We start from the raw sequence: 21375 nt of genomic DNA, 5'->3' as shown, positions 1-21375 counted from the left end.
GTAGTGTGAGAATCCTGCAAGCCTGTGTAGCATGAAGACTTTGTGACTTAGGTGACTTTTCTTTTTAAAAGATGACTTTAAAAAATGTGCTATGGCTCATGCACCTGAAATTGTCAACGTAGAGCTTGAAAACTGATCCCGCAGGGAATGTTTTTTATGAATCACTGAAAAGGAAAGTGATGAAACTGTGTAAAGTATCAGTGACAGCTATGATTCATAGCTTCTGATTAAAGCAATGCAGGACGTGTAACAGTATGCAGACAGCAGCTTAGATACGGAAATGCAAAAATATTACAAAGGATATTCCTAAAAGCAATTTTCAGGCAGGTATTAACCTCCAAAGTGACTCAGAATATGGTCACCTCTGAGATGATTTAAATTATCCAAGGAGATATGGTTTTTGTGGATTGTTATTTTGTGGGGCTGTTTCTTGTTTTCAGAAGTCAAGCTTTTTTCTTTTCCTTCAGACCTTAGTGCTTCTATAAATGTGATCCTTTTCCCTTTCTGTTATTTTTCAGGGAAATACTGTATTTGCTGCCTCTTACCATTATTGGAATAGAAGCTGAGAAGCAGGAGACATGTTGGAAACAATTGGTAATCTTTTTTCATTTGTATCACTATATTTTTGTGGTCAAATCAAGTGTGCGTGATAGATTTAGGACATTGGTATATACTGCTGAGAGAGATTTTGTAAAACATATCTACTGTGCTTAGAAATATGATGTATTTGGGTTTTTGTATTTTGTATTTAAAAACAAAAGGTGTACCATCATTTGTTTAGTGTATTTAATTTTTAGCATGTTGTCTTGATTTCATTGTTTTAATGTTTACTAGAATTAAAAAAGTTCATATGAAAAAGACAAGTGTTAATGAGGACTCTTTCACTTTTGTAACGCAGTTCTTGATGGACAAAAATGTAATTTTCGTTGGCTTCTGGTTTGTGCTCAGCCTCTGACTTCCTGATTCATTAGACATGTTTGGGCTGGGATTTTTGTTCAGAACTGAACCATTCAAGTCCTCTGTAGTTTAAGCAGTAGAGAGGGATACATTTCAACTTGTTACCTGCTTGTATGTGGCTGTTTATAAACTGCTCCTGACTAGGAATGATTATTGCTACAGATACACATCGGGCCCTCCAGGCCATGGAGCGCTTGCAGGCAAAACTTCGGGATCGAGGTGACATTGCAAACGAGGAGAAACTGAGCTTACTAAAATCAGTGCTGCAGAGTCCTCTCTTTAACCAAATTCTCAACCTTCAGACTTCTGTTCAACAACTGAGAGATCAGGTAGGAAAAGCAGCCTTCCAGGTGCAAGAGAAAAATTGCTAAGAAGGTGCAAAAATGTGCGTGTCTCCGAATCTTGACTAGTGAAATCAAATAGCCTAAATTAAACGTCTGATCCAAAGCTTCAGGAACTGAGGCGGACATTTTCTGGGCTTTGTTTGTGTATGTGTTTTTTATGTATAAGCTTGTTACTTACGATGTGCATGGTAGGGAAATGGTGATACTGGGTGGGGAGTTAACATAAGGCTTTCTGTCTCTGTCCTTTAAAAAGGAACATGTTTTGTATGAGGTCTTAGGATTTTTTTTCTAGGAGCCTTCTCTTGCTCTCTTGTGTCTTACCCTACTAAAATGAGAATATATAAGGGAAGCTGTGGAATGTTGACTTCAGAAGGACATGACTTTTTTTTTTGTATAGGAATAAAAGATCAAAGAGAAGCAAGAGCTCCTACCTCCTCTTTCTTTGCTCAGGGTTTTAGGTAAAAGTACTACTTTTCTGCATGTCTTTGGTGAGGATGAGAAAAGGGGCAGCAACTCGGCTATATTGACTTCATTATTTAATACTATAATTTAATTTCCTTACAGCAGAATAAGAACTTGAAAAATATAAAAACTAGTTCAGTAACTGAATTAGGACTAAACTGTGTATCTGTCTTTGCAAATAGTTGTTCCTGTTGACTCCTGTGAGATGGGCAGCTCTGTGCTCTGGTACGCAGAAATGCCAAAGTGGGAGGATGCAGCCCCCGCACACTGACCTTATCGTCAGCGTGGAGCCGCATCTGTTCTCTGATCGGATTGAGCTGGTGAGGAGTCCTCACGATCTTGACGCTACTTCAACTGTGTGGCAGAAGAGCACAATTTGGCCCTTTATTGCCTCTTCTGGATCATCTTGATGCTATTTTGCACAGACAAGAAATAAGTTAGAATGGTGTCTACAGTACTATACGTGACCATGTTTTCAGATTTTGCATGTTTGGTATATAGAGACTTGATGACATTGGAGTGATTTAAAAAAATCTAGGGAAAAAAGCTGTTCTGAGGGTTTGTTTGCTCTGCTATTTGAAAAGGAGAATTTAACAGTGACATCCAGAAATTATGTGAATTATGTGGTGATGACTCTGGGAACGTGTAGTGAGAAATGAAAGTGTGCCTGAAGCATTAATGAGAATTTGGTGAAAAGGCAAATTAAACTTTGACTTCCAGACATTAGCTGTGAAGTTAAAGGATGCTTCTCTTTTTAAATACAGTCACCTAAATTAGTAAAATTAGTACTAAAGTAACATTTACTAAATTAGTAAAAATTAGTACCAGCTGCTGCTGGTACTACAGATGGGTAATTTCAGATGTGTATTTTTTAAAAAGCAAATAATAATTTTACCTGCTGCCCTAACCCTGCAGGTTTATCTGCGCAGTAACTTTAGTGGCCTGTGCATGTTGCATGGTACATATCCAGTCTAGTTGACAGAGGAGCTACTTGGGTGTGAATTCCCTTCTTGATATGTGCTTATATGAACACTTGCACATGCAAATGTATGTTTCTGGCCATTCTTAGATTTGGGTCAGCTCTTCAGAAAGTATCCTGTAATTTCTCTGTAGAATCATTTCTTCTTTACAATATAACATGAGATTGTCTGTCTCTTCTTTGCTTTATTTAAATGTTTATAAAGCATATTGAAACAGGACAAAGAATAAAATCATGAAATAGGCAGTCATGTTAAAAAAAAAATATTTCTTGCATTTTCAAAGGCTCAGTTTTGTTCAACGTCACTTTTTAGTTTTCTTTTTATGGTTGGGAAGGCGCTGTGCTCTTGAAACTCTTAAACTACAGGTTGGTGAAAACTGCAAGGCATGTGAATAGCGACCAGGCTTTTTGGCCAAGCCATGCCAGATTGAGGAAGGAGACAAGTTGTTTCCCAAAAAAAAAAATATTTCTTGCATTTTCAAAGGCTCAGTTTTGTTCAACGTCACTTTTTAGTTTTCTTTTTATGGTTGGGAAGGCGCTGTGCTCTTGAAACTCTTAAACTACAGGTTGGTGAAAACTGCAAGGCATGTGAATAGCGACCAGGCTTTTTGGCCAAGCCATGCCAGATTGAGGAAGGAGACAAGTTGTTTCCCAAGCACTTGGAGTCAGAGCTATGTTTGAGACAGCATGACAAGTCGTGCTGAGCTGTGCAGTGGCTAGGTGTTGCAGTCTCTACCCACTCGAGACTAGGATGGCTAAATTTTTTTGATGTTTCACAATGAGCTGCACTGAAAGTTGAACGGGCGTCTGTTTCTTCTCAAGGTGAGGTGTAAGTGACGGTCTGTTAAACGGCTCCCGTGTTTTTAATTTTATGAGTTTTTAAAGAGCTACAAGACTATTGCAAAATTCTCAGGAGAAGGCCATCTTTTAGGAAAGTATAGGTTGAAAGAGAGGATGGGAGCAGAGAAGCAATAATGGCAATCTACTTTCTAAGTCAAACTGGTTCCTTGCAAGCATCCCAGCAGAAGTAGGTCACTAAGTGAGACCTCCTTGTAGGCCTGTAGTGGCCTCAATAAATTTGAGGGTAGGATGTGTTCCTGTCTTGAGGCACTGTGTCTGGAAGGCATAGAGATGATAGTGAGAGCCCCGTCTTCTGTTTGTGCAGTGAGTCTGGAAAATGAGCTGGCAAATAGTGTAAACATTTGTCATGTTTTCCTAGCAAAAAATAGGATGCAAATATACAGTTTTAGCAGAGAAATACTCCTTGCATTCCAGTGAGTTACTACCATTTTTTATAGTCTAAAATAGTAGACTTCCTTTTCTTTCTTTTCCTACAGATAAATGATCTTTTAAGCACCAAAAGAAGATCTGAAAAAGTGTGTGTTTCTGCATGCATGGAGGTGTTTCAGATTTGCTGTCCCATTTCCTTAAAGCTTCTGTGTGTTAATTGGAAGTTGATCCCCTTCATTGTTGGTGTGTGCTTTACACGAGCCTCTTGAGTTTGCATTTGTGTTACATGCAGTGGTGTGGACTGAGTGGTATGTTGCTTCATCTGGATGTTGGTGAGGCATGATGCTAAAGTCATCAAATCTGATGCTTTGGTGCTTATTGGTGGGTGCTTTAAAGTTTTTTTTCTTAAACAGGCAAGCAGGATTTGTTTGTACTGCAAGTCTGTCACTGCGAAGTTAAGAACTGGAGTGGGAAAGGTCTAGGGACAGCAAAGGGATGTTTTTTTGAGAATTACTGTCCTGACTTCACTAGTCACTTGAGTTGAGGAGCACTGAAGGAACCCGGGGTTTTTTTGCCTCTTCGTATCCTTGTTCTTCAGTGAATGCTTATTTTCTCATGCTGAAGAGCAGTCTCGTTGTTTGAAGATAAGGGAGTGATAGAAAAGAAGCATAGAGATTGTGATGTTTTGAACTTTTCAATAATATTTTCTTTTCTTTGAAAAATATTTTAAAGAAAATGCTCAGACTGTGCTGGCAGTCCTTTCCTGCTTCTCTTCCTTTCCTTTTTGCCTCTCCCTTGTCCACCTCCTCCTCCCCTCCTCCCGCCTCCACTCACTCCGGGCTATCCTTGTTCTTCAGTGAATGCTTATTTTCTCATGCTGAAGAGCAGTCTCGTTGTTTGAAGATAAGGGAGTGATAGAAAAGAAGCATAGAGATTGTGATGTTTTGAACTTTTCAATAATATTTTCTTTTCTTTGAAAAATATTTTAAAGAAAATGCTCAGACTGTGCTGGCAGTCCTTTCCTGCTTCTCTTCCTTTCCTTTTTGCCTCTCCCTTGTCCACCTCCTCCTCCCCTCCTCCCGCCTCCACTCCACTCAGGGCTCTGCCAGAACAAAATACCCTTGCCTTGGCTGGGCTGCATTCCTCAGATTTTTTTTGCTTGTGAGTTTGACCGTAGGTTTTCGTTCACAATGCAGTAGAGGGGAAGGAGTTCCCCCTGCAGCGCAGCACACACTGGGTTGCATGGGATGGCTGGGTGTCAGCACTAGAGTTGATTTAGGGAAGAAATGGAGAAACTGTGTCTTTTCATATTGCCTGTGAAAACTCGCTTAACTCTGTGGGTTGTACAACTAGGGGACACCTTTAGTTCCTGTCCTGAACCGCTTTCTGCAACAATGCCGTTTGCTCCATGTTCTGAAATGAAATGCTTATAAGAAATGCTAATTGGAAATCTGCGTCACCTGCCCCGAGGATGGAGACGTAAAGGAGCAGCCAGCAGGGCGGTGCTGGAGCAGTGCCGGTGCCAGTGCCAGTGCCTGTTCTCGGGGAGCCTGGGGGGAGCCTGGGGGCTTTTGCTGCGGCGCGGGGAGCGCCTGGCAGGGCAGGGTGCCTGACAGTACTCTCCTCACTGCCGCCTCCCTGCAGGGCTCGCACGGCGGCTGGCTTGCGCTTCGTTGCTTCCAGTGCGGTCACTGTTGCAGCTGACCTTTTTGCTACTCGGGACACCTGGCAGTCAGCTGAAGTACTGTCCTGTGCTTCTTGGGGTCTCCAAGGGCCGGGGCTCAATGGCTGGAGTGCAGAAACACCAAGAATTTGTTCTTGACCAAGTTGAGACCTAGCAATGCCAATTACATTGCTTTAAATGTTGATGCATTACTGACATGGCTTGGGTAGCACCTTTTTTGTTAAAAAAATATTTTGAGCAGCTGCATGTAAGCACTATTTGATTGCATTTAGTGTCTATCTGTGTGACTGTTACGTAAGTTTTATCATACTCAGTGGTATTTGTGAATTTTTCTTTTTGTCTTATGCCAAATTATGTCCACATTGCAGATGTTACATACAGTAAGGAGAAAGCCAATCAAGGAAAATTAGTATAAGCCAAATTATAAAACAAAAATCAATATTCTTTCATACGGTACTTACACAATCACAGTGCTATAAAGCTAATTCTTGATGGAATTACGGTGATTTTATTACTGCAAAGTAGTGCAATTTATATGTTATGAAAAATATTTCATGCAACCACAAGAGCATCATCTTTCTAAAATTTCCACTTGTGGTTTATTGCTCCCCCTGGAATGACCTATACTTCTGCGGTTAGCAAGAATATAAACCAGTTGTTCTCAACTCTTTACGTGCTATAAGCCTGTATTTCGGGGGGGGGACAGGGAAGAGAGTGGTTGTCACGTTTTTGCTTTTAATTTGGCTGGGGATTCTGAACTTCTACCTTCAGGATCATTAGAAATGTCATTATGAAACAGAAATGTTTTAAAGTGTAAGTGTGTGTTATGGGAGAGAAAACATTCTGAAATCTAAGTTTTTTGCACACACACATACACAAAACTTTATCCTGTTAACAGCTTGACATTTTTTCTTAGAGTTTTGTTTTTTTCTTGGAGTTTCACAAGTCAGAAGCCACTTTATGTGAGGTAGGCTTCCCATGTTAAGCACATGCCCCATTAAACGTATAGCTGTGTTTCTTTAAAAAAGGTGTGATGAAAATAAGGTGTTGCTATCAATTGCTATTGAAGAGGTGTTGTTTGATACTGCATTGTAGCTGTGCTGTAATCACAGTTGTACTGAAGATTTGAGGTGAAGCTTTTTAAAGTTCTAGTTAAACTGGTGTGGATTGGAGGGTTATTTTTGTCTTTTCCTGCTGTGTATAGAATGCAGCACTTCTTTTCAGTGGTATTTCAACCATCATGCAAATAAAAACCACCCAGTCTCTTCAGAATAATAGAGTTAATACTTAGTTATGGAAAATGTTTTAGGAAAACATGAACAACTTTCATCTTCTGGTTTGGAAGGCAGGAGGAATGGGAGAGGTCAGTCAATTCCTATATGTTTGCAGTGATGTTCCAGCTCATACAAGTATGCAGAAGGGATGAAATGTCAGACTGAGAAGGTCGGCACTATATTGCCAGTTTGAACAGGGTTTGGTCTATAAAAGTATACAATGTAAAACTAAAATATGAATCGGCCTGGTGCTGCTTCTATTTTAGCATGGCAATGTGTGAGTTTTCTACCAGAGAGAAAAACGTAAATCCTTAAGGAGACTGTAATATCTTAATTGAAGAACTCCTTCAAACTTACCTAGAGAAGAAAATGGTGATACTGGGCACATGTTCAGGTGGAAGTTAATGTGCCCATCATGGCTAGCCTGCCATTTGAACATTACAAACAGTGAAATGAGCTGCCTAAAGCAATCCTCTGTTACGCAGAGGATTATACTAGCAGAACATATATAGAACATAGTACAGGATGAGCACAGAGCTCCTTTGCATACTGAAGGTTGTGCTGTATGGGATATTGAGTGGTACAACAAGTATTTTAGATTCAGAGAAGGCATATAATATAATTCATCGTAAGGGCAATGTGTCATACTCAATAAACTTTTATTTATTAGGGCAGTTCAGTGCTATTTTCTAGAATGAGCACTGTAATTTAGAAGATGAACATGTATCCATGACTCACTAACATTTGTGATATCAGACCCATATACTATAGCCTGTGAGTACACAGGAGAAGTAGTTTGGGTTTGCATCTCATATACTCTTAGGCGGCTTTATCTTGCTGTGGAAATGTGAAAATGTTTTTAAATAGAAGCAGTGCAAGACTGGCTAATTACAGTGGTGTTAGATAGTCTTACAAATAATAATTTGACCCATGACAGTTTTTTGCAGGAAGGAACATGACAGGGGGATGTATAAGATTTGAAGGTGGAAGAGAACAAGAAATGAAGCACATTAATTGACCAAGTTCAGTGATATACTTTTATACATTGAAATGGGTGACATTGGGAAGGTGGAAGTGAATTAACCTGTTTTATGGACTCAGGCAGATAAGAAATGCAGTATGGCATAGATATTAGTTTCAAATCCATGCATATAATGTGAGGGGAAATCTTGCATTCATTGAAGGGCAGAATTTGATTATATCTCTGGGTGGTGTTAAGTGTAATGAACTATGGAACAAGGCTTGTCTACCTGTGCCTTACAGGCTTGCTGAAATGACTGTATGTGATTAAAGAAAGTGCATGTGTGCACATTGTAAGCATCACCCAAGAGATTCCTCACAGATATAGGCAACAGAACGTAATCACCATGTGATGGAAATCACTGAATTCCAAACATCCTGGTTTTCCTCTTTCCAGTTTGTTATGGCAGAGCCGGTTAAGTGCTGTTGAGGACTTTTCTTTCCAGTGCTGTCTTGTGGGTTTTTTTTTCTGTAACTTGAGGATCTTCCCAGGCACATAAGGTGTTCAACAAATGATGTTCGTTCCATTATATTTTCCTAAAGCACCCAGATGAGAGGGAATTAGGTGATGGAGAACAATACTGACCTTTTAATGACTGGACTGTTGGGAGAATGATATGATAAACCTAATGGAAGTAGCATGCTTAAACAGTTGAGACTGGTGCAGTAGACATTTTAGAATACAGTTACAGTTTTGAATGATACTTGAAGTTTAAAAATAAGGGTTCAAGGAAGGGGAGTCCCAGTCTTTTGTATTGTGGTGCAGAATGCTATAAAATTTTCACTGTGAAACTATGAAAAGTATTTGAGGCTGCAATATTGTGGTCTTAAATTGTGGGTTAGTGTGCCAGGCAAGTATGAAACAGATTGATGTGGAGTAAAACAGTGCCTGTTGACAGTCAACAGGCAAGTGGGACAACAGCCAAATGAGGGCTCCTGCTTCACCTGAGCGTTCTACCACCACCAGCCAGTCATTAGATTGGTCAGCAGAAATGTGCTTGAAAATAGGTAATTTAATATGGCTGGGCAAAGCGGAGAATTTTCTTATTTTCTTTTCTGCTCTAAGAGAAGTGTATTGTCAAGGCTGTCTGTGTAAAGGTATGACTGTGGTTTTCAGATCAGCCTGGTGATTTTAGACTTGTTCAGTAATTTTGTATTTAATTCTAGCTCATGAGAGAGTCACAATGGCAGCCATAGTGCATAGTGATGCAGAAACACTGACCAGTGCAGTTTGTTCCCTATGTAGCTGGTGAGGTTTCTTCCTTTTTTCATCAAAAATGCACATACTTTTTTTTTATATTTTCTTGTAAAATAATTGATAAATTTGTTTTTAAAAATACTGGTACTGTAGGAAAAGCTTGTTCATACTGTTTACCTCTACCATTGTGTTGGGGTACTTCAAGCTGCTATGCTGATATGAACAAAAGAATTTTAGGCAGAGTATGGAAAATAATTTTAGATTATTTTCATCAGGTTCTTTCATGTTTTATGCTGATAATTCACAACTTTACATTGATGATAAATATTAAAGATAATTCTTCTTTTTAAAATGTCTTTTTAAAATTGCAAGTTGGGTTTTCAAACATTTTTAACAAGCAGTTGGCCTATCATGATGCTCTTGGATAAGGAGGAGGTTTCTGCTTTGTCTATAAATTTGTGTTGCCATCAATCTTTTACAGGTAAATATTACACCTTCCATACATTCCACTGGTGAATTCCCCCAGCTTCTCCATCATGGTGTGAACGTGGGGTCCTTGCCACATAATGAGTCATATTTGTTGGCTCAGCAGAATGGCAGTCCAGCTAATGTGCTAGAAGCATCGATGAGATCCATTACTCCTCAGATTAATGGAAAGTCCTCTAATGATGACTTCGAGCAGCTGATCAGAAATATGTCCCAGGTAAGCATGTCGTTTGGTAACCACGAAATGTGGATCACTGATTATCTGGAATATTAAAATACATGTATGTTTATTTAAAAGCAATTGAGTTGTTCAGCAAACCAGAGCTCACTTGCTATATAAAACAAAAATAACCTTTTAATTTGAGGAACAATTGGTAAATGAGAAAACAGTTGGAATAGTAGCCTTGACATTGTCACTGCTGAGTTATTGTCGTTAGCTGGGCAGTGTGCCTCTCACAGGTCAGCGTGTCATCTTTCCACGCTCATGGTAGGACTGCTGCTCTGTGGGTGAGGGAGGTGCTTTGTCAGAGCATGCTCTTGTATGTGTAACTGATGAAAGCTAGTTCTGTGACTTGCTTGGAAATAAGATGGAAAATTCCTTTTTGGCCTTGCTGTGCATTGTTCTGTAATCTTACTGCTTTGCCGTGGTAGGCAGAAATGGTGTATGAGTCCCTTTGGTGGCTGGAGCTGAGAACGGCCAGGCAAATATTCTAGCATTTTTCTGATTAACCTGTAATAAAGCCAGATAGGGGAAGTCTCCTGCTGTTCTCCTGGAGAGCCTTTTGCACAGTCCTACTTTTTCCCTCTTTCTGAAAATCTGTCCTCTTTTGTAGTTCTGCTTGAGAGTTGGCCTGTACCCTCTAAAATTTTATAGATACATATATCCTAGTTTAGTCACTACTAAGCCTAAACTCTGTATATTTAGCTGTTGTTTCCTGATTTCCTCTTCTGGGCTGTAATAATCTTTATTTCTCAAATCTTTCATAATTGTCACTTTTCTGTATGACAGCGAGAAATCAGAACTGAACAACTATGTTTCAGTTATTAGCTAGTGTAGCCTTGTCCTGCTGTAGCTGTCAAATTAGAAACTCATTTCCAAGTTGTTTACCACATGCATTAATGCTGCTTTTCAACATTTTTAACATTTGTACCCTTTTTTTTCTGCTACTGAACAGGGTCGTCTTGTTGAGACCATTGAGCTTATTAAACCTTTAAGTGGTGGTCTGGGCTTCAGTGTCGTGGGACTCAAGAGTGAAAACAGGGGAGAACTAGGAATATTTGTGCAAGAAATCCAGGAGGGAAGTGTGGCACATAGGTAAGATTACTACTGGAATATTTTACTGTACCAAGTGTTAACATGACACTGCAATTTAGTTGTGTTATTGCTGTTGTTCTTGTGGTACGAGGGCACGTTTCTCTTGTATTCTAAGCCATACGTCATAGCAGATTTAAAATTACTTATCACTACAATTTATGTAATGTTGGAACAGGGCAGCGTATTATCTGTTCTGAATTTTGAGAAACTACAGATGTAGTTTCTCTGTGGTTTGTTTATAATATCTCCTTTCCAACAGGGAAAATGGGGAGGTTACTGTTCTGTGTCATGGCTTTTAAAGCTGAAATACAGATTTTGCTGTCCTTGAATGCACTGAAAAACAATTTGGTGCGAAAAAATCGGTTGTAACCAGCAGGGTTGTTTGTTAGGTAGGGTCCCACCGAGCAGGTGTGAAACGCAGCTTTTAATCAAGCAAGGCTTGACCTAAAGTTGTTAGACTCTTAAAAAGAGATATTCAGCTGATGTTACCAGAAACTCAGCAATAATAATAATAACAATAATAGCTTGCTGAAAGTATGCTTTAGACTTTAATCCTGATTCCACAAGTAGTGTTAAGAGAAATGGATTTCTGCTGTAAGAACAGCCCAAGGGAGCAAACAAACTCAGTGGTGAATGGCAGCAGCGCTGGTTCACTGCAGACTCGTGGGGTGTATCACTGTGTGTGGATTTGCTGATCAGGATCCTGGCCAGAGCTGCTTTGTGGTGTACTCTGTATGTTGTGTGGGGCAGCTGAGTCATGTCGGTGCTGTTTCTCACTGTGCTGTAGGGAGAACTTTTCTGATTATTTGTGCTCTGAACACTGTCCTTTTAACAGAGGGCAGAGCGTGGCCTACAGAGTTAATTCAGGTATGAAAAGTGTCCTGCTCTATGTCATTACAATATTTTTCAATCTGACTAAATTCTACTTTCTTCTGTTTTCTTTTTTCTTCCTTCCCCTTCAAAAGGCCTTTGCTTTTACTTCTCTTATTCCATGGAGTTGAGACCTGCCTTTACTGAATCGGGCCCTGCTCGATTCACTGGCGAGAAGAGAAACATTCAACAATGTTACAGGGCTCATAAATCAGAAAGGCCCTGGCAGTAATAAGTCTTCAAGAGCACTCTGAAAAACAGTTCAAATTCACAAGTGAAATATTATGGGTTGAAGCTAAACAGTGTTTTTCCTGAATGCTGTTGAGTACCTTGGCTTCTACGCTGTAGGCGCTCACAAAAGCTGGTGCGATAGGGATCCTTGTTTTTCTTGCTGCCCTTTGTTTTCAAAGCACTGCCACTTCAGGATGCTGATGACAAGACTCCAGAGTTTTTGCTGGGTTGTTGCAGAAGCAGTAGAAGTGGTGGAGGAGGCAGAGGGTAACTCATCTGTATAGGCTTCATACACTTCCTTTGAAGTAGTGCTGGGGAAGGGCTCAGTATGTAATTTTATAGTAGTGCTTCCTTTGTCAGAAAGTGAAGAGTTATTTTTTAATTTGTTCAGGGCTTTTTTCCCCCTCATTTAAAAGGGATCTGTTTTATCATTTTCTTTCTGTTTCTCTCCCCGCCTCCCCTTGCGGTTGTGGAGACAAAGGAGGGGGGAGATTTATAAAATGTGTTTTTTTTTTTTTTTTTTTTTCTCCCCGCCCCCCCTTTTTTTTTTTTTTTTTTACAAAATTTGTTTCTGTAACATCTTGATGAAAATGTGTTCCACTCCATGGTTTGATGAATATTCAGAATGGGCACACTGAACAAAGTGGAGCACTTGGTCTGTTAAGCAAGAAGCTCAAAGTCAAGAATAAACATAAGTTCCCAGGCTATGGTTGGGAGCGACTGAGATCTAATATGCTTAGTCTCGCATGGGGGTACAAGGAGAAGGAAGCTAGCTAGGGGGTAGTAGCCAAGGGAGAGTGGCAGTGGGATTAGCTTCAAAGGAAGCGATCACCAGGGTGCCGCATCAACTCCTTGCAGCAAAACTGCAGGGAGAGATTAAAAAGTGGGGGAAATAGAGAACAGGTTATTAAATGTACTGGAAAATTGTCAAAATATTGTAATTTCTGTGGCAACACTTCTTTGGTTTTTCTTGTTTGTTTATTTTGTCGTCCCCTTTCCCTGTTTACACATACATGACAGAGATGGAAAGCTGAAGGAAGCAGATCAAATCCTTGCTATTAACGGACAAGCCCTTGATCAGACAATTACACATCAACAGGCTATCAGCATCCTACAGAAAGCAAAAGATAATGTCCAGCTAGTTGTGGCCAGGGGCGCTTTCCCTCAGCTCATCAGTCCTGTAGTTTCCCGGTCTCCATCTGCTGCTAGCACAGTTTCAGCCCATTCCAACCCGGTGAGTACACCCCAAACCTCTGTGTATTCAGTTCTGGGCATGTATGTGCTTACTGCATCTAGTATTTTGAGACATTTTTTATAACTTGTGTGTACGTTTCCTTCACAGTTCTTGAGGTTTTTCTTCTATTTATCTCTGTTGTACCTTTTCCCATGCAAAGAGTAGAAAATATTCAGGCTTTCGGGGGGGGATCTTGATCTTGGATGTATTCCTTCTTCCCATCTGCCAAATTCTCTGTATCCACCAATGCAAATACAGCATGTTTACCTTACTTTATGAAGCTTTATTTTGAGATAGCAGTAAACAGGATCTTTTTTTCTCTTTGCCTTCTACTTGGGCAAACAGAAATTTTTGAGGCATTGCAATCTGATCTGCACCACCAGCTGGATGGGTGCTTCTCTGTTTGTTTCTCTGTTGTTTGTTAGCGGTGGGGCTCAAGTAAAGCAACAAGAGAGAGCCATCAAAATGCCATGTGTAGGGACACACTTTAGGACCCCCAGAAAACAGCTCTGCTGTTTCCTTTCTTTTGAAAGCTTTTGCACATCTAGGTGTAGAGAACATAGCTCTGAAATGCTGTGATACTAACTGCACTTTCTCTTCCTGGTATCTTACTCATGTAATGGCTTGTCCTGGGATGAAACGGCCTATCTTCGGTTTCTGTAGGTTTCGCTGTTCAGTCATCTGTGGCTCTTCTTTAAGGGAGTCGATAATCAGAAGTATACAGAGCAATCAGTCTAGAAAAAGCACCTATTTTAGTGTTTATTTTAATCATTAGCATAAAACCTTTAGTGAAGAAATTTCAGAATCTTTTCTTCTGTGGACAGGAATAAAGCTGATTGGCCTGTCTTTTCTTGTCCCCACATAGGAGAGGCCTGCTCTCTTCCAGTATTCCCGTGACACACTTCTTTCTCTATGTGATTGCCTCTGTATTCTCCAAACAGCTTCCCTTGCTTGAAAAAATGTTCCTTTCAAACCTGCCACAGCTTCTTCTGTTTTTTCATGCATGCCTTTCCCAGTCCTTGTGTTCCTTTCGCTTTCAAATGCTGGGGGAAAGCAGCTTATCTGGAGCCGTTCTTTTTTCTTCAGGTTTTGCTTGATCATCATTGGTTTATGTTAAGACTGCAGATTCCCAAACAGATACTACAGGGCTTTGAATTTGCAGTACCTTGATTATTCCAAAATAACTGCTTATTTTCAAATTCCTACGTGGTGGAGCACCAGCTGCAGTTTTAAATTTCAGATGAGCTTACGGTGTGGTTTGTTCTTCGGGAGAAACAATACCAGGAGCTTCCAGTTGTCCCTTCAGTACCACCCCACGTGAGCGAGCTAGCATTTGTCTTTCTTTCAGAGCAGTTTTACTCCTGTCAGAACATGAAGCCTGCCATCAGAGCTACTTCATTCCAGTGCTGTTGTCATCAGACAACCCAGAAATCTTTGTTCATTACACAGGGGACAATTCTGCTAATGCCTACCTCGCAATACCTGGTACTGCTTTCAGCTTTAACATCTGAATTGGTTTATGCTTTCTCCTGTGCTTTGTTATAATGGCCGATGTGAACATGCACTTATCTGAAGATTTTAATTTCCAGTCCTGTGAGATTTCCTAGCAGCAGTATTTTTCTCACTGACTACAGTGGGGCATGGAGGTGGACAGTCCTAGGTTGGTGCTTAAATTCATTCAGCAAGTTCTTGAAAGGCCTGATCCACTACCCAGCTCTGGTTTGTACCGGAGAAATTGCATTTGTTATGGAATGAGCAATTTATTGCTTAAATATTATGTAATCTTATACCTAATAGTAATTTTTAGAAGGGTCCTATATTTCCACCTTCCTCCCACCCTCCTTTATGCAAAAACATACCCAAGAAATGAGAGAAAATATTTTGCAAGTTTTAATATGTATGTCGTTATTTTAATAATTTGCAAGCTTGTATTTATTCCTTTTAGGTTCACTGGCAGCATGTGGAGACCATTGAGTTGGTGAACGATGGCTCAGGTCTGGGATTTGGGATAGTGGGAGGAAAATCAACTGGAGTGATTGTTAAAACCATCCTCCCAGGAGGGGTGGCTGATCAGGTAAATTCAACCTACCCTTCTGTTTACCGTTCAGTAAAATGTGAAGTCACTCTTTACTTTTATAATCATGCTAAGTAGTGGTAGCTTTTTTCCTCATAAGTGTAAAAAGAGAGAGCAAGTGGTGAAATTTATCCTCAGTAAAGGTGTGTTTAATGCAGGGCATCTGTGCATTTGCATGTAAAAGCTGGATTAGGCTCTAAATCACATTTTTCAAACCTGTTAACATTATACATGTTTGGTGCAGATGCATTTAGACTCCTAATTCTTTCATTAATATACTGGTTAGTATATTAATCCAGGGGTGGGGGGGACACCAAACATGTGCTTTGCCCAGACAGCTAAGAAGAGCATCTGCTTGTCTCCTCGCTGGGCTTACTGGAGCTTGGAGCAGGTATGTGGCTTCATGCATCTGCTTCAGCACACGGGCTCTGCTCCTGCCTGAAGGGCTCATGTGAATAGAATTTGGTGATCACAGCCCATTTCAAGCTTGTCCATTGCACAAGCATCTAGGACGGCATTAATGATGGTCAAGGATTGAATAGACACAGAAACTGGTCAGTCTTCCAACCACAGAAGAGGTAGCCCGATAACAGGGACTGGAGATGCATGGACAGGATTTACTGCCTCACTCCTTCCCTGAGCAGGTAGATGAGTTCCTTTTATAGACCTGTCTCTTTAATAATTTTTGTATGGACTAAATTCACATGAACCTTTTTTATTGGTTAAAGGTAAATCATTAGGAGAGTAAACCAGTGTAAAGCAATATAAATAACTGGATCACAGTAAGGGAGAAATATATTTTATTTTGACGTTACGGTTACTTCTGAGGACCAGTTCTTAAATAGAAGTGTAAAGCTGAATATACGTTTGTATGCTGTCTTTTGGAAGTGTGTTTGGAAATGAAACCTGAAGTTCTCTAATCTACATGCAGTTGTTAAATACCAGTAGGTAGTAACTATACTGCATATATAACTATATGCATTTTTTCCTGTGCTAGTGTGACTGACTGCTTGAAAAAGGATGTCCTGGATATTTCCGGGGGATTTTTTAGTAAAATTAGTGTGCCATTAGGCAACCTACTTTTCTTCTCCATGTTATCAGGATATTGACTTGGCACCCAAAAAAAGTCACCTGGTTCATATGTCTGAAAAGTGACTAAAACTATGCGGTCTTTTTCTAATTGTATGGTATGTGGGAGAAATGGCAGGACATTAATAGATTTTTTTCATCATTATTCTTCCTCCAGCATGGGAGATTGTGTAGTGGAGACCATATCTTGAAAATTGGGGATACGGACCTGGCTGGAATGAGCAGTGAGCAGGTGGCACAAGTTCTGAGGCAGTGTGGAAATCGAGTGAAACTGGTAATTGCAAGAGGTCCCATTGAGGAGGCACCTCCACCAGCAGTCCCTCCAGGTACACCAGTACCCATCTCCACACCAGAGAAACAGGTAAGCAACAGTGAATATAATTCACTCATGGCAAACTTCTACTTCAAACTTCCTTTTCTTTTAACTGCTATTTGAATGTCTTTCACGGTTATGTTCTCAAAAGCCAGGATTTTCTTTCCCAGTAGTGGTGTTCCCAGCTGACAGTCTGGGAGAATTTAAATGTCATGAGTCCACAATGCAAGGAACTATATGCTTGAAGCCTTTTGAGATCAAGGCTTAGGACTTCCATAAGTATGATCTGAATAACTTCTGCTTCTGGGTTGCTTGTGGTTGTGCAGTAATACATTGGGAACAACCGAAACGATGCAGTCTTTTCTTCAGACAGAGCAAGCTGGCTCTGTAGTATTTCTCTGTCTGCCTGTCCTTTTCCTCTCCAGGAACATTTCTTATTTCCATATCATTGCAGCCATCCATCAGACAGTTCCTCCCCGTGCCAACCAGCACACAGATGCTGCTTCTTTCCTACATCACCTGGCATTGCTCACTTGCTAGACATCTTCCAAAAAAAGTCAGCCAGCTGCTACCCTTATTCCCCTGCTGATGATTGTACTCTGTGCTGTTACTCCTCTACAACCGTCAGCCACTTAAAAAATGCTGTAAATTTTATCATGTCTTGTCAGCTCAAAACCTCTACAAAATAGGTCATTTGCATGTTTGCAGCGAAGCCTGGTTTCATGGGAGCCAGGAATAGTAGTGTTTTGTCACACATAGTTATGACCAGATACATTTAAATGAGAATACGTGGAATAAGTGAATGAGAGAAGAAAAAGGTGGTTGTTTTTGAGCCTACAACTAGATCAAATTTATGCCTTACAAAGAATTTTTTATTTTACTTTTTCCTGTTGTTTTTCTAGACATTTTCTTCCCAGTTACAAATTACATTTCAGATAGGTCAGTTCAGAAGAAAAAAAGCCTTAACAATTTTTGCATGATTACCATTTTTTTTGCCTCTGTCCATTGTAGTGGTGTCTGTGGAAAACAAACATATATTCATTTCCTCTTTTGTGTCTATACGGCAAAGAAAGTTAATCTTAACATGGAGTCTTCTGAGCATCTAAGAGGAGAGACAGACTGGTACTTCTGTGTCTCTGCAGCACTCAGTGGCATGAAAACCTGTCTGTATTTTAGATAAAGGGGTCAATATTTAGCCTGAATATTATTTATCTGAAAAGCAGCAGTCTTAAAAGAGATGCTGAATTTGATAATTTCATCTGTGTATATTTCTTCAGTATTTGCCTTTCTGGGGTTATATGATGCGATGTTGAAGGCCGTATCTGCAGCTGCAGGATGTATAGGATTTCTAGTACCGAGGAAATAGCTCAAAGCCACCAAGTGGCAAAATTTGACTTTTTTGCAACCTTCCTCCCATCGTTTTCAATACCTCGTTCCTGGTACCTCTCTCCTGCAGGAGGCAGGCTATTTTTAAACTGCTTCTGCCTGCACAAAGTCTTGTTCTTGGAGGGAGCACCCGGTTAATGGTGCTGCAAGCCTCGTTAATTAGGGTCTGGGGTGAAGATGATGATGGAAACAGCTTGGTTTGTCTGTTTCTTCCTGGCAAATACAGGGTGGGTGAAGACTTCATGATGCTCTTAAAGCTATTAGTGAGAGCAGAATGGCTTTCCAAAATGTGCACTTCTCATCATATCCCCTGTAGATGTCGATCCTGTAAAAAATTCATGAGGTTATGGAAATTTGAGCAGTTTTTTAGTGGCATTACCCGTGGCCAAAATAATCTTGTATTATCAAGCACAGAGGTAGTTAAAGCAGTAGACATTTATTTTTCTTGTGTTTGATTGTGGTTTTGGGTGGAGTTGTTCAGATAAAGAACTGAAGTCAGATTCTCTTTCGGCAAGCAGCATCATAGCTCTCCTGAATTCTTTTTTTTGGCACATGCATACTCATCTAGTCAAACTGGGTTTAGTTAGTACCTGCCTGGATGCCATATTGGCACTTTAAAAAATATTAGGTGCTACTTGTCATGCAGAAGATACAAAATAAAATAGGAGTGTATAATGATCTTGATAGATTTGTACTATATTTATGAATTCCTGTTTTAAATAGGTGCATAGATACTGATGTCCATATAAATACAATGAAATTTATGCCTTGTATATGTTATCATATACTGATATATATCAGCTATGGAAGTGGCCAGTAAGTATCTGTTTTAGACAGCTGAAAGATGACAAATTTTTAAAAAAGCTTTTTTAAAGTTGAAATTAAGTTTTAGAAGTTTATTTTTTTCTTCTAATTGGAAAGCAGTATTGTTGAAATGGGTTTTTAATATGTATTGTACTTCCATTAACAATAAATAAATGAATTCATTACCCAAACAGTTCTTTGTTCTTGAAATTCAGAGGGCTGTAGTAGGTATTAGTGGAGATTGACATTATTTAACTAGCTGGAAGTAGAATTGCTACTTTCTAAAGCAGAATTTTTAAGTCTTTCAAAAACAAGAAACATAATTGCCTCAGTAGAAATAGCTTTTATTACGTTTTAAACTTGGCATGCAGGAAAAAAAAAATAGCTATGGTTATTGAACAGGAATTTAAACAAATAGAATACAAAATATAATTTTGATCTTTTTTCCTCTTTTAAATAACACAGCAGTCTAAAGCTGGTTCTGAGAAGGTCCCAGAAGGGCAGCAAGCTACATATTCTAACGTTTAAGAATGATTTGTGTAACTTACTGTACAAGAGGTTCATTGTTCAATTTGTACAAATTTCACCAGTCATTTTAGTCATCAAATAATAATTTTATAGGTTACAGGGTAATATCCCAGGTGCAGTGGGGCGGCGAGACCATGATCTGCATTGCTTTACAGTGAGGATTGTTACTTATGTCTAGTTTCTCTGCTGAATACCAAATAAGAGCAGAAGCAAAGCTGGTGCTTTCTTTTTTACATTTGTGTCTAATTTTACAATTTAATGACATCAAAGAATGTGGTGGATCTTTCAAGAAAAAAAAGCTTCCTTTTTAATCATGCTTCTCTTATTAGGCAGATGCTTCTGTTGATAGCTCTGAAGATGGGGAGAAATTTAATGTTGAACTCACTAAAAACAACCAGGGATTAGGAATAACTATTGCTGGTTACGTTGGAGACAAAACGTCAGGTAATGATCAATTCCTGCATTTTTCTATACAATCTGTTGCATATTATGGTGTATGTGCATCAAACACTTAATTTTAGTTTTGGTATAACATTTCTAAGAAAAACCTTGACCATCTAAAACCTTTTTAAAGTTTGCAAAGAAAAAGGAATTGTTTTCGTTTTGTGAGAAGGACATTCAGATTAGAAGCAATTAATTTTATTATAAACTCCCATCTCAGCATTTTTTAATCAATTTTTGTATTCAGTCTTGTGTAAAGCTTGTGCTTCTATGTTTTTGCAAAACAATTCTAAAATTGATGGAGCCATTTTTGTTGGAACTGGCTGGGCTTTAAAATTACATTTTCATTTTTAAAAGGCTTTTGCAAGATAATACATTAGTATTCTGAGTAGTTTTAGGAGGTATTGTTATTTTTTAAACAATTGTATAGTACTGCTGGCAGATCAAGAATTCCTTCATGACTTCTGGATATAATGAATGTTTGTTGACCTCTGGGCTGTTGCAGCCAATAAATAAGTTAATTTAAATAAATAAATGCAACAGTGTTCATGTACAGTTGTGTATTTTTACTAAGTAATTTCCACTAAATTTTTCAGAAAAATGATCCAGAACTTTCTTAGGCCTCCCTAGGGGGAGGCAAATGCAATACTGCTAGGAAGGGACAGTTGTCGAATGTGTTGTAAAACTTCTCCGAGAGCTGTTGGCTTGACTTTTACCCATGTATATATTGTTAGAAAAATGTAAGGATAGATACATCCCACGTTATTGGCAGTTTATAGACATAATTTTTTGGCTTTGGGAAGCTGGACTAAATTTTAACAATCTGTTCCATAGGACAGGATGGTCACAGTTTGTGTAAGTCCACTCTTTAGCAGCTTCCAGTTGAATCTTTAAAAGGCAAATTAAATTGTAGAACATGTGATAGATCTAATAGCATATTTTAACTGATTTAGTGTTGGAGTATCACGAATCTTTAATTTTAAATTTATTGTGCTCCATGTAACTGCATTAGAAAATATTCTTGCCTTGGGAACTAATTGGGCATCTCAGTTTTGTGAGTTAACACTTAGTTAAAGCCCAACTTTGCTGTCAGAGAAGCAGCAATAAAACTACTGGACAGCAAGATCTGTGGCTGAATCTTTAATGAATGACAAATAGCAACTTGTCATGTTACCATACAGTTGTTACAGCATATAAAAACACTTGGAAGTTAGTAATACTAAGCCATTTAATTATTCACAAAACCTGGTGTGCTGGTTTTGGCTTGCATAGGATTAATTTTCTTCATAGTAGCTAGTATGGGGCTGTGGTTTGGATTTGTGCTGGAAACAGTCTTGATAATACAGGGATGTTTTCATTACTGCTGAGCAGTGCTTACACAAGCCAAGGCCCTTTTCTGCTTCTCAGCCCACCCCACCAGCGAGCAGGCTGGGGGGGCACAAGAAGCTGGGAGGGG

The 21375-nt window shown here is 39.3% G+C and overlaps 1 protein-coding gene across 1 annotated transcript in view; it reads left to right on the top strand.

Annotated features, from left to right (window-relative positions):
* Positions 1-531: 531 nt before the first annotated feature.
* Positions 532-21375, top strand: part of MPDZ (multiple PDZ domain crumbs cell polarity complex component) — an 88948-nt gene continuing 68104 nt past the window's right edge. Inside the window, exons 1-8 of the mRNA XM_019470766.1 lie at positions 532-594; positions 1120-1286; positions 9630-9851; positions 10810-10949; positions 13071-13284; positions 15230-15358; positions 16605-16808; positions 19808-19922. Coding sequence (XP_019326311.1) covers positions 579-594; positions 1120-1286; positions 9630-9851; positions 10810-10949; positions 13071-13284; positions 15230-15358; positions 16605-16808; positions 19808-19922 — 1207 coding nt within the window. The 5' untranslated portion in view covers positions 532-578. The remainder of the gene's footprint in view (positions 595-1119; positions 1287-9629; positions 9852-10809; positions 10950-13070; positions 13285-15229; positions 15359-16604; positions 16809-19807; positions 19923-21375) is intronic.

This window comes from Aptenodytes forsteri, unplaced genomic scaffold (assembly GCF_000699145.1).
Source record: "Aptenodytes forsteri isolate BGI_AS27 unplaced genomic scaffold, ASM69914v1 Scaffold46, whole genome shotgun sequence".
Lineage (NCBI taxonomy): Eukaryota > Metazoa > Chordata > Aves > Sphenisciformes > Spheniscidae > Aptenodytes > Aptenodytes forsteri.
Note: the sequence above shows the minus strand (reverse complement) of the source record. Positions and strands in the feature narration are given on the sequence as shown.